We start from the raw sequence: 14,448 nt of genomic DNA on the forward strand, positions 1-14,448 counted from the left end.
TACATGGTAATTTTTATTGTTTATTGTTTCTTTAATGTCAACTAGAATTTTGCATACATTTCTGTAGCCTAAGTACAATAACAGAAAATAATCTATTGTTTCGTACAATTCTTATTTCTATTAATTAAACTTTTTAACCTAACTATGGAATGTTTTTAGTGTTTAGATATGTAACATCTTTGTAGTACTTTTCAAAATATTCCGAAATTTATTCATGTAATGTCTAAGACATTTTAGTAAATTTCATTTAAACTTTTATTCAAATTTTTGGAAATATTAAATCATCATTTTTTTAAGATTTTAAAATTGAAAAAAGTGCTACAAATCTAAAACACACTTAGAACTAATTGTAATGTATCCCAAACAATTATTCTATATTAATCACACATTGTGTATAAAATTAGCAGAACTGTATAAATGATTTATCTGATTTAGAATTGCACAGCTAACAATCATTTTAAAAATTAATATTTTTTTATGGAATTATCAGTTGTAAACTTTGTAAAAATATACAATTGCACTTATCTTTCTATACAGATCTGCCCATTTGAATTGTGTCATTATATGCGATTAAATGTATAAAAAAATTATGAATCATAAGTAGATGGGTATATATATATATATAATATTGACTTATGAAAATATTTTTCATTAATTCATAAATGTTTGTATGGACCCACCTCTATAATTAATTTAATTTACAAATTGATTCTTAACTTTTGTGTACATAAAAATCTTTAATTTTTAAACTAAATAATCTATATTAAAAAAATGAAACAATTTTTTTATGACTTAATATAATAATAGAATTTTTTCTTTTAAATGAAAATTTTGAAATCAGTGCATTCTTATAATAATTTACATTATTGGAAGTCAACAATAGAATTTTTCTAAAAAAAAAAAAACCATAGCTCATCTAAATGAAGCATATGTAATTCTATTCCTTAAGAATATCCTCGTTCTTTAATTTATATAACAAAATAATTAAATTTAGATGAAGAAACTATAATATTCAAATCTAATGAATTCTAATATCATATGATGTAAATTGATATTTTTGATGTACGTAATTTGTTTAGATATCTTATAGCCACAATTAAACATTCAAAACAATTTCTATAAAGCACAGCATACAAGTCAAACTGATACAATTTTTTATAAAAACTTTTAAACCTGTTTTCTTCATACAATGTACAAGTGATGCATATTTGTATTATATTAAATGTATATAAGTAATATTATGCATATTTGAACTTTAGATGCATATAATAAATTTCTTAAAATTTAGGCACATAGAACACACAATGATATAAAATATTTGCATAACAACTTCAATCATGAGAACATATTTTTTTAATTTATACCACTATATAAAAGCTTATTTTACATTTTGTCTGCGATTATATTATAATCTCTCTCTAATTATATATTGATCTCTTATTTTAAGAGATGCAACTCTTTAGATAATTTTTTTTATTAAAATTACAGTAAAAGTTATAAAACAAACATGATGTACATATTTATAAAAAAATTATTTATATAATAGTTATTATGCAATGGTATATTTCTTTTAATGTTCTCATAATTGCAGCATATATTATGCATATATTATACAAGAATATTACAAATATATAGCTTCATTTAATCTTGTATAACACGATACGACAAATACTGTTAGGTGTATTTTAAGGCACTCGTGCAAATAAAATATGAAATAGTTAAAACAAATTGATGAGAAATAAAACATTAAGTGGAATAACAATCGATAGATTTATATATATATAAATATATTCTATATTTCTTTTATTTGGTTGCATTTAATGATTAAACTAGATTTTTTAATAAAATGACTTTCATTGTATTTTTATTCTTTGGAATGTAAAGTAGGAAAACAAAAATTATAAAACAATCGTAGATATAGTCTGTTAACCCTGTAGTAGCATAGGAGCTGTTTTTTAGCCTCTTAACAAGAAATATATTTATTCCATTCTGCTTTATAATCAGGAACTTGTTCATTAAGGATCTTTCCTACTCCCAATATCAATAGAATAATAGATCAATAGAATAATAAGAGAAACATTTATAACATTTAAAACAATTAAAAATTTGTTATTTGTATAAACAATAACTTATTAGGCACACCTAGACAGTTTGAATCAAACACATGACAGGAGAGTGAACATTATTTATATTATGTATAGATTTTTTATTGAACTATGAGATGTTGCTATTTATTTCAATTAAACAAATCATATTTTTTTTAAGAATTTCAATTATAAAGAATTAATTTATACTTATTAAACGTAATTAGAATAGAGAAATTTGATCTAAAATCACAGTAATTGGTATAATCATATTTTTGAAAAATTTACACATTTTCTCTGTCTATTCTATCTGTTTTGAAAATTACATTGTTTATCGTCCATTAATTCCTATCGTATAAATTACAGACATTCTAACATTTCATAGTTCATTTTATCTTGTAACATGTATAATCATTTTTTTCCTTTGGCTAAATATTTGTTTCAAATATATAATTTTATATAAATATAACTATATATAGATTTAGGTCTGTGTAACATTGCAAAGGTCCATATTTTTTTTTAAACAAGAATAAATATATATATATATATATATGCGTGTGTGTGTGTGTGTGTATTTATACATTGTATATATAAGTCTTTTCACGATATAAATAAAAATTTATAACGAGCACATTCATTTACGATATTATTCATATCTTCATTTGTACAAATAAAAGACTGCATAGTCTTCAAAAACTATAAATAATCTAACATATATATTTATATATATTTTTTTTTTACGATCTTTGGCTAAATATTTAACCACTTAAAGTAATTTCTTTTCTTTCAAGTAACTTTTAACAATTAACATCAATCAACAAAGCTTGTTTTTTGCAAAGTTCATAGATGTTAATTTCATTGCCTTTATATATGTATATATATATTAATATTCATAATAATATACAGTATAATGATTAATTTCAATGGTAATCATACTAAAGTACAATTCCATTGAGAATAAAAGAATTATAGAATTCATTTTGTGTTTATCATTATAGTACATTTTTTAAAGATACTCACATTACACCACATTCCAATATAGGTAATCACAGGAAATGCGTCTATGCACCGATGTAACTTATAATAATTTGTTACTGTCATTCTTTCGTTTTTTGATTCTGTTGTATGTATTCAACGCATTTTGCAACATCCTATAAAATGTATAATTGATAAAATGAAATGCATGGAATTCGAAATTCGAAATTTATGATAAAGAAATAGTATATAAGCATAATCCTACCTGAACAGCAATTTGCAGAGGCGTCAATTCTCCTATGGAACAGTCATTGCGAATTACGTTTGCTGGCAAAAGTCTTGGACAAGGTTTTCCAGTAAACAGAATAAAAAGCGCATGAATACTTTTACGCTGTGTTAATTCTATATAACGATGCTGGTATCCAGCTAAATGCCGACGATGTCGCGAAGTTGTAGGAAACCATCTTTCACACAAATTGCAGTATTTTTTATGTTTTATTGTTGCCTGTAACAAACGATTAAAATTAATTTCATCTTGACAAATAAAAATAGTGATCTTTACCTTTTCATGATAAGCTAATTGCGTTATAATATCAGCAATAGTCATTTCACAATTATTATAGGAATGTTTCTTATTCTCTTCTATCTTCTCAATTTGACTTATCACTTTATTTTCCACCAATTTTGTATTTTCTGCTACATGTTCAACTTCTTCTTGATTTGTTATAACAGGCGGAGATCTAGAGCTATCTCTATCTGAGCTGGAATCAAAATTTAAAACAAACTCTGGCACTAATAATGGCATATTGTCTTCTTTCACCTTTGTGTTGTTTGAATTGTCATTATTTTTCTGACTGTCACTATTAGTTTTTTTCACAGACTTGATCTCTAGCAATTTTTCTGCATTGCTATTGCGTCTGTTTGATAAATCAGAATTATTTATGGATGTCTTAGAGGACTTCAAAGAAATTGTAGTTGGCTCTGGTACATTGCTATTTCTATGCGTAGAAACTGTAGGGCAGTCCACAGAATAAATTTCATGCTGCTTGAAACAATTTTCTTCAACCTCCTCCGTCTCTATATCGCAAGGAGAATCACTTATTTTCATTTTATTGTTCTGACTAGTGAAACATATTTCTTCAGATTTGTCTGAGGATTTGCCAAGATCCTTAAAACTGAAACTTAAGCCTTGTTTCTTTTCAGCTACAGTCTTAGGTCGTGACGTTCTTTCCACATCTTCGGTCTCAGATCTTGTCAAACACTTTTTTAATGTTTCTTTAGCAGCTAATACCTCTTTAATTAACAAGTCATTACAATAAAAATTATCATTTGTGTTTCGTTCAAAATGTTGCTTCTTCATTAAAAAGGTATATTTATTTTGATCAAAGGTACTTTGTGAAGAACGTTGAAATTCATTGAAGAACGTCTTAGTTGATCCTTCATTACTGTACTTGCTTTTAGAATGCGATGCATAATCTATGTCCGACATAAATACCTCAGAACATGTGTTATTATTGTCAATAAGTTCCAATTCTAATTCCAATTGAGTTGGCATTGCGTCTGTCATATCCATTCTATTGATACTCTCAAATTCAGAATTCTTAGCTTCATCATCGCTATTGTTTGGTGATGCTGGCAAAATTTCTATTGTAGTTTGACTTTCATCTGAGGAATCGACTTTAATTATCGAACTATCATTATCGTTATAATTATGCGAACGGGTGGCAGCATCTAAAAATTTGTCTTCTATAAGAGGTGTGCTCTCCTTGGTATCAAAAGACAAGTATTCTTCCTTCACAACCATCATATCGTTGTCTTCGTTCGTCAGAATATTTCGAAAGGAATGTTTCGTTATAATTTCTTCCATTTCTCTTTCGCTTTCATTATTCTGACTATGATATAGTTGCTCACTCTCAGAGGATATTTTTCTGTTCTCTTTTTTCCTAATAATTTTACTTTCACTATCATCTGATTTAAAAATAGCTACATTACCATCTAAATTACTCTTGAATTCAATGTTTGACTTTGTGTTAACTTTCATGTAACTAGAGTCTGAAAATCTTCTTCGTTTGTATTTAGTAGGAGACAAATTAGACACCGAATTAGATCTCGATAATTTTACCTTACTATTATCAATTGTATCCTCATTGTTAATATTTTTCATTCTTGCAGAAAAATCAAATTTATCGCTTAATGTGATTTTTGATTGCTTTAGATCTTTCACCATATTATCCAGAACATCTAATCTTTGTAATTTTACTTTTGGTTGCCATTTGGCTGTTTCAATGATCGAAGTCTTTTTACTTTTGCTGATTTCACACTTAAATTCTGCACCAATTTGAGTTCTTTTTATTATAACCTTGGGAATCTTTTCGATGATACACTGGGGAAACTTCTTCTTTAATTCATCACTAATTGCCGTATCATACTTGGCAGTGCATTTTGAATCCTCTTCTTTTGTTCTTTTAGTCTTTTTTGGAAAGACTTTAGAAATATTAGAATTTTTCCCTTTATTTTTTTCAGGTGACCAAGATCTGTCTTCTTGTCTTTTTAATTTTGATTTCGGTGTTCTTTCAATTTCTGTATCACTGGACATTAATTCGTGTAAATTCTTATCTTCATCAGAATCGGTGTCTTCTGTTTCTGAACTGTCCTTCGTTTCAATTCGCTTACTTTCTTGCGTTTTAAGTTTTTTGATTCTCACCTTTGGAATGCTCCTCTTAGTAGCTTTGCGTTTCAAGTACACTTTTAAATCCTTAGATGATATATCCTCTAACTTTATCCTCACCTTAGGTACTTTATTCTCACAATTATTGTACTTTAAAGTATATGATTCAAAATCACTATTATCCACATCCATGCTTTCATCGTTCTGTTCTGGAAGAAAAGATTGCGTTTTATCAGATTTAGTCTTCTGGAAAATTTCAACTGGAGTTGCTGAACGTGATCTGTTCTTAGTGATAATCACTTTTGGTATTTTTGGATGTAATTCAGAAAATAATTTTGCATCGTATTTATCCCAGTTTTCAGAAGTTTCTGTGTAATCCAATGAGCAGGCCGATTTTGAATTTGGTGTATCAGTTTTCTTTATAATCAGTTTAGGTATTGCTTTCATGTCGATATTGCTATCTGAACAATGAGCCAAACTTTTGCAAGTAACTTGTTCAAGAGGAATTTGCTCTTCTTTCTGTTCATCCACTTTAGTTTTATCTTTACAACTTTCGACATCTGTAACTGGAGAGTTTTTAATGGAGCAACATGTATTGAGAATATGCATTTCTTTATCTTCAAAAGATTCTTGATTGAACTTTGTTTCATGTTCAAGGACAGTCGGCAAATCATTTGGTTCACCTTCATCTTTTAAATTATCAGTTATTACTTGTTTCACTGAAATTTCTTCTATGTTTGATAGAATAATTTCTATTTCATTTTTGTTTGATATAATGTCCGTAACATTTTCATTTTCAGGATAAATTTCAGTTTTTGAAAAATCATTAAGATTTTTTTCTTCGGTAATTGCATTATTTATTTGGTCAGAGTTTGTATCAATATTATCTTGATGATGAATAAGCTCAACAGAAATGTGTTTTGAATTATCTTCTTGATTAATTGTTTCCTCTGTTAATATTGCCCGAGACTCAGATACCTCTTGATTCATTGCAAAAGTGTCTCTCGACAAATTATTATTTGAATTCTCTAAATACTCATTATCTTCTTCTTCTACTTTGTTTACAGCTTCTTCATTTGAAATTTCAACTTCTTCACTAAATTGCACAATTTCTTCTTCACACTCTAAAATATTTTCTTCAATAATATTCTCTTCAGATTCTTCAACAATTTCATTAAATGCATCCACTGGTCTTTCTAAGTCCAAAGATTCTTGCGAAACTTGGTCAAATATATTATCAGAATCTGTTTGAGGATCTAAAACCTTTTTTGTTATGTCATTTTCAAACTCTAATATGCCAACAATGCCAACTTGATTAATTTCTGATTTATTATTACTTTCTGTATCTTCTACATTTTCAAAATTATTTTCGGGTTCTAGAAAAGTTTGACTATTAGATACATTTATGTCAATTTCTTTTTTCTGTTCTTCAGTATCTGCTTCTTGCTCTTTAATAACTGCCCCTGAAATAATTTTTTCATCATCTTTTTTCTTTTCAAGATCACATAAACTAACTTGCTCATCCAATAAAGATGCTTTATTGAGCAATTCAATCTTTGTAACTACATTTTTCTCTTCACTTTCAAGAGTTTCAACTTTATCAATAGTTTGATCGGTACTACATTCATTACTCGAATTCTTACCTTCAACTCTTTGAACATTTTCCGACGTGATTTCTGACTCATTTAACATCGAAGATTCATTTACACTATATTCCACAGTTTGTTTTTCTTGACTCAATTGCAAAGATGTTGATGGAATATCCGACTGTCCACTAGATGTATAATTATCTACACAATTATTATTAGCATTTTTACAATTAACATTTTCATTATTTTCTTCCATATCAAGGATTTGAAACTGAATCATCTGTGTTTCCTCTAAATCCATACTTTTGTCTTTATTCAAAGAATCATCAGCTTCATTTTCTTTGCTCTTAGATTCTAGGTCTAATTCATTGATAAAAATATCATCTTTCTGTAATTTAGAGATAGTTATGCCTTTATTTTCTATAGTCGGATCTTTCTTACTATTATTTACCTCGGTAGTGCGATATTTGCTACGATCTATAATCTGATCATCAGAATCACTGCTACTATACATTTTATCCATTTTATAATGATCAGACCAAATGGCATTATCATTTCTAATACTGTGTATATAATCTTTATATTTAACATGATTTTTTCCATAAAATTCATCAGAATAATTTTTTTTCCTATCGTAAAGACACTTGGTATTCTTGTATTCGTACTTCTTCTTGTCGCTAAGATCATGATGTCGTTTTCTCTTGTTCATTTTGCGGAATTTCGAGCTGTAATAGCTGTTCCAAGTATCCGCGTAATGAGACTTCTTTACAGAGGAATAAGACTCTCGCCTACGAGCCTCCATCATTAGTTCATGATAGGTGAATCTTCGATTAGGGCTATAGGATATCTTTCCGTCTTTGGTAGTGTATACAGGAACTGTGTGCGGATTCTCCAGCTTATCTATGCTTGAGAATATCGGATTTACATAGCCGCTGCTACTTTGGAACATATCGCAGTCTTCTAAAATGTCATCTATCTTTGGCTTCTTCCATTTACCCGTGTAACTTTCTTCTTCGTCTAATTCCTCAACCACACGACAATCACGATCTAAATCTAATTCGGAATACTTGCCAAACTTGAAGTCCAAATTATTCAGATTAGTCAACAATTTTTTTCTTAGTTCAGTAAAGTTGCTTTCTGGCAGTTTTACAGAAGCTTTCGAATGAGGCACACTCGCTATCTCCTTTTCTATTACACCTGAAACGTTCATGAAGCTCGTGGAACTTTGCTTTCGCATCCTTGCCACTCGATCCTCATCTTCACGCGCACGATTATCTTCCTTATCGTCCTCAAGTTTATTCTTCCCTTTAACTTTATTATTTGCGTCGACTGTGGCAGTATTTGATATTGCACTTTTCGATTTAATTACATCCAGCTGATCGATGGCGTAATTAGTATCCTTAATCACTTCGGTCTTCGACATATCTTTGCAGAATATGTTGCTGCGCGAGGTCTTGCTGAAAGACTGACTTTCTGAAATTAAACTACATGCTTCTTTAGGGACGATGGAGTTCATTTCCTCGTTTACCTCTGACGAAGTTCTCCTATCTTTTTTGAATGTTATTCTCAAATTCTTCTCCGCCTCTCTTTTACCCTGATTCGTTTCGATAACATCAATCATCGCATCGGATTTTTCAAACACATTTTTGTGAGCTCTTTCGGGTAGCTTCGAGTTGTTGGATTGTTCCTTGGCGTCTGATTTACGTTGACTGTCCAATGCATTTGAGTAAGACAGTGAATCGTCGATCTCGTACAGGCTACGATCATCGTACAGTAATCGTTTATTTTGCTCCTGCCCTTTCACGTTTCTGTCTGTGCACGATACATTGATTTCGATTTTAATTCCTTCCAGAGGATCTTTTGCGTGTTCCTGGTTCTTGTCTCCCAGAATTAACTCCTTGCCAATATCATTGTCTTTAATTTTTAAGTTTACATTGGCAACTTGAATACCGAAGTCGGTATTTTTTATTAAACTTTTCGAGCACGAGTGGCTTTTTGCTTCTTCCTGCGTCACCAAATTTTCTGAATTTCGGCTAACTATTGAAGAGATAGAGTTTTGCTCCAAGCATATCTTGTCCCCTAACTTGTGGCTCTTAGATTTTGTTTTCTCATTCTTATTGTCGTCGTGCGTATTATAAGCCTGATACAACTTTTCTTTCTTCTTTCTGTACTCTTTCAGCAAACGCATTTCCTCTGCAGTGTATCTAACGTCTCCATCGACACCTTTCAAATCTTTTTGCAACAACCTAGAAGTCTGAGACTGAATACTTTCGTGCAACGTCGACATTGCCTTGCTAGTTGCCTGTTTTCTAATTTCTGCCTCTTTAGGAAGATCTTTGGTATTTGTATTGTTCATCTTACTTGGGAACTCGGGTGATTTTTCATTCATGATCCTATCTGTGATGCTGTGCGTTCTTTTATCACTTAATATAACGTTATCCTTTATCACAGCAGCAGAATAGTGTTTATATTGAGAAATCATATGGCACACAGAGTGCTCTCCGCCTTGGGATGAGCTCGAATCATCGAACTTTCTCGTGTCAGAAACTTTTGATTGTTTCAAATGATCAGCATCTCTTTTCTGACTTAAATTTCTATCTACGTATTTGTTTATGCACTTATCTTCCCAGGTTGTTGCTTCTTTTGCTCTTTTCCTAATATTTTGATCAAGTTCAGAGGGTATCAGACAGTTGGTGTTTGTAGATACAGTTGAAGTCTTTATCTTTCTCCTTCTAAACATTTCTTTGTCGCTTTTTGAAGCTTGTGACTCATTATCAGACACCGTTGGGCTTAAATTCGGGTTAGAACTGATGTTATCATCAGACTCACTTCTTTGTACTCTGTGTTTTATCGCTTCCGTCGATCTACTAATGCTTTTCTGTTCTTTATTATGTGTATAATCAGAAGAATCACGATCTGAATTCTTCTCCCTATCAACAACTTTTTGCCGAATATCCAGCTCATACTCCATGGATGTTAAAACAGTACAAGTATCAGGAATTTTGGTATCATTCTCCTTGCCATCTATCAAACACACCTTTTTTCTTACAGCATTGATCCCAAGACTTTTCAGTTGTTTATTTTTAATCGCTTCACTCGATTTTGCCTTCAAGTTGCCAGACAACTCGAAATTGTCTACCTCCTGTATATGTTCACTACTGGTCTCATTATTCTTATAACGATTCTCCTTTTGAAATTCCAACTCTATAGTACCGAGAGACATGTTTTTTACTTTATTCTCACTGTTCAGCTGTGTAAAACTGATTACTGGACTGTTTTGCATCACTTCTATCGGATTTGTGGATATCGATAAGTCTTCTTCCATGTTCTGTGAAGATTCTTCAGTGTCTGAATGAATAGGAGTGTTTAGTGTAGTAGATATTGGTGTACATTCTGGTAAATCTGGTAAACTAATATCATCAGGATTATGAGATTCTTCAAAACTATGCTGTTTCTTCAATTCCACTATATTATCACCAACGCCCAGATTATCTTTTTGTGAAGTTGACAAAACTCTTAATTCCTGATTGTTCATTGAAATTGTAGCTGTTTCAGAAATATTGGAATCTTCTATACTTGTATCCTTATCCACATTATCCAAAGATGTGGTGTAATTAGCAGACAATACATGAACATTGTCCTTGTCCTGTTGTTCTGTATTTTCGAGAGCCATCGTTTCACTGTTGCTCGATTCTCTGAAAAATGGTATTGCCTTTTGCTTCTCCAAAGTCTGTATAACTTGATCATTAGGTGTTCCTAAAATATTACTTATTTCTAAATTGTCCACTATGTGAATCGTGGGTATTTCGTCAGGGCCATTGCTGATGCAGTGTATGATACTTCCAGGTTTTACCACACCTTCTCCGATCGTCCTTTCAGAAGTTTTAGGAATCTCAGAACTGTCAGACGCAGAATACGATATTGTCAAGCAATCTTGGGCTGTTATTATATTCGTTTCGCCATCTTTACCACTTTCTAAAGTTTCGTCCGAGCAGAAACTATTTTTTCTTGGAACCTCTGTGCCTTGCTGTGTTTTTGACGAAAGATCTATATTTTCATAGCTTACCACAACAACTGGAGTTGTTTCACTCAGAATCGTGTCCGGTAGGTTCGTCGTTCCCTCTTCGTCGTCAGTTTCATCCCAATTAGCCAGAAATTGTCTTACGTCTAGATCCGGTTTATTGGCAAACTCTTTCGAGGCTTTCTGTTGCATCATCGCTTCGTTGCTACTATTAGTACTTAAAATATTAAAGCTGTGACTCTCGCTTGTTTGTACTTTCGGTTGATTTTGATTATAGTCCTTGTGTATAGAGAACTGACTCTGCTTTTGAAATGTCTCTGCACAAGAGGAAGGAACATGTTCATTTTGTTGAGGAATCATTAATTGCTCTGACTGCTGCGACTGCTGGCATTTTTCGTTAGCCATGACAATATCCTGGTCTTTATTTTGCCTGTCCATATTTTCTGGTGTTTGTTCTACAGCTGACACGTGCTGTAACTTAGAAAAGTTATCTGGTAGATAACTGGAATTTATTAACATACCATTTTGGTCAAACTGCAAATTAATAGGCGGCATTGAGGTATTTGCCGGTGTTGCTACACGCGGAATTTGTTGAACTGAACTTTGGTAGCCAGAAGATTGTTGTAATTTTAATATTTCTCTGTATCTGAGAATACATTCTTTGTATTTGGGATGTGATTGATAACCAGGTATCCTGCCCAGTTCTCGAAGGTGATTTTCTATTGAAAATTTTTGCATTGCTATTTTCTGTTGATACACTTGATGCTGTGAAGGAGAATTGTGTGCAAAGCCTTGCATTCTATTCACCATTGAAGTATTATCGGTGGTTTCTTGACATTCGTGAGAAATTTCTGTGGAAATGTTCCTCGGGTATTGCGAATTAAAGTATGGATTTTGAGAAGACGACGCCATATTGGCGTTTACATTTAAAGTAGAAATCCCTTTGGGTATCATGTTCCCGTTTTGATATTGGAATTGTTTATTATTAAACTTTTGCTGGGCTATGAAATTTTGTTCTTGATGCTTAAGCATGCCTGAATTCTGCACGTTCATGTTGTTCGTTTTTGTGTGTTCTTTCACAGGATAAGGATACTTCTGGTGTTCTGCAGAATAATTGTAACCTTGCATGGAGTAATTGTGAAAAATTCCTGAAGATGTTGAGTAGTTTCTATGCACTAAATGATCTTTATGATACTTGTAATCTGCAAAGTTTCTTCTATGATCTATGGTGGATGCATTGGGTATTACAGGACCCATTACTTCTTTACCATCTAAATTATCTTTCCTAAAATTACAGTTATTTCCAAAATGTCTATTTTCAATTTGATAATTCGATGGGTGCACATTATCTCTGTATGAACCATTGTTCTGATAGGATCCAAATTTCTCCCATTGTTGATAATTAATGTTTGAATCTGAATTGCAACACATTCCTTTACAAGGAATGCACGAAGAAGATGGTCCAGGTTTCCCAGAAGGTAGTGGACCGACATTAGTGCTTCTTGGCCCCATATTTCCAGGTCCAGAACCTGAACCAGATACCGATGCAGGTCCATGTCTAGAATTAGGTCCGTACATAGGGCCAGGGCCAGTTGCATTATTAGGATTGGTTCCCAGTCCTGGTCCGGAATTAGTTCTAGATCCATGAACAGGCCCAGGTCCAGTTCTAGGTCCAGTTGATACATTCAAATTGCAGTTTGGTCCATTTAGATGACCAATAGGTCCATTGAAAGGCCCCTGATTGCTTCTATATCCTATATCATCATTTACAGTTCCGATCGTGGTGTTCCTAGGATCCACAGAAGTATTTATATTATCCAACATAGGATTCCTTGTATTTGGAGAGCCATAATGGCCAATGCAATTCTGCATTTGCACCATAGATGCAAGGGGACTGTTATTCGGTATGGCTGAGTTACTTGATACATTGTTGAAAGATTGATAATTTCTTGGATTGTAATTAGCATTGTTCTGATGTTTGTTCAAACCCTCTGAATTAAGGCTAATGGCATTCAGTGTCGATGGACTGACACCAGGAATGTATGCAAGGTGACCAGAATTAACATTTTGCGTGGAAGGTGTAACTTCATTTGTCTGTGAGGTGTTATACTGATGCCAATCTGGCATATTCCCACCGTAGTTCATTGTACATTGTTTTATTACAAATTTACAGTATTTATCCTCCTTTATTCACAAAAGACAGTCACACCAGAGGCAGGAACAGTACCTGTAGAGACAAAAAACAATTATACTTTTTTTTTTAATCTTTATTACTTTGCTTATTCATTCATGGATAATATAATATTCGATATACTTTGAATTATTTTAAACTTCATTTTTTTTAAAAAAAAATAAAAAAACAAAATTGACGCTGATAATAAAAAGAAAACGTTCTGTAAAATGATTAACTTATCAATCAGCTGAAGACACTTGTTTTGATACAGTGCTACGCTTAATTTTATATTATTTATATATATTTCTTACATTTACTTTGTATACTTTTTAACATCTATCTATTTTACGTAGCTCTCGTTACAAAAAAAATGCGTAAGGTCGTATCCCTGAACGTTTCGAAAACAAAGTTTCGTCGCATCTGCTCCATTTTCACAACACGTTTGCCAATATGTCAAAATATCTGTCACGCGTTGCGACGAAACAGCAGTCCAAGTTTTATTGGAAAATGTCAACATTTCACAGCCGATGCGACCAACGATGGGAACCTCGTCGACGTGCCACGATTCATTCACTGATAACTTTTGCTCCGATTCTTCTGATTCGGAGGTGTTTTTACTTTCAGAGGATCCAACTGGCAGCTGCCAGACGGCGAATGTTATCACGCGCCGAGTTCTCGTTAAAAAAAAAAGAACTAGTCGATTCCGTTTTCCCTTTCTTTCGGGATCGTTTCGCTTCACGCGAAATCGCTTCGGCTCGACCGAGGATACACGTTTTCCACACACATCTGTCATCATAAATGCATTTCGAGCGAACAGACCTTGAGGGTGCAAAGGTTGACGAGATTCACATATTTTAGGGAAACAACTCCACCGATAGCTGTTCGATCGTCACGCGAACGATAACACGCAAAATATTTCGAAGGACGAAGATCGCGAT

At 32.1% G+C, this 14,448-nt stretch overlaps 1 protein-coding gene across 2 annotated transcripts in view; it reads right to left on the minus strand.

Moving 5' to 3' along the window:
- Positions 1-14,448, minus strand: part of LOC122536614 (uncharacterized protein PF11_0213-like) — a 14,627-nt gene continuing 179 nt past the window's right edge. The window contains exons 2-5 of one of the 2 annotated variants that reach the window (XM_043669110.1): positions 8,714-13,564; positions 3,622-8,680; positions 3,325-3,564; positions 1-3,235 (exon numbers count right to left, since the gene is read on the minus strand). In XM_043669110.1, coding sequence (XP_043525045.1) covers positions 3,182-3,235; positions 3,325-3,564; positions 3,622-8,680; positions 8,714-13,482 — 10,122 coding nt within the window. In that variant the 5' untranslated portion in view covers positions 13,483-13,564 and the 3' untranslated portion in view covers positions 1-3,181. Of the gene's footprint in view, positions 3,236-3,324; positions 3,565-3,621; positions 13,565-14,448 lie in introns of both variants that reach the window. The other variant, XM_043669103.1, reaches the window with a different exon arrangement.

The sequence above is a fragment of the Frieseomelitta varia genome, unplaced genomic scaffold (assembly GCF_011392965.1).
Source record: "Frieseomelitta varia isolate USP_RPSP 00005682 unplaced genomic scaffold, Fvar_1.2 scaffold_157, whole genome shotgun sequence".
Classification (NCBI taxonomy): domain Eukaryota; kingdom Metazoa; phylum Arthropoda; class Insecta; order Hymenoptera; family Apidae; genus Frieseomelitta; species Frieseomelitta varia.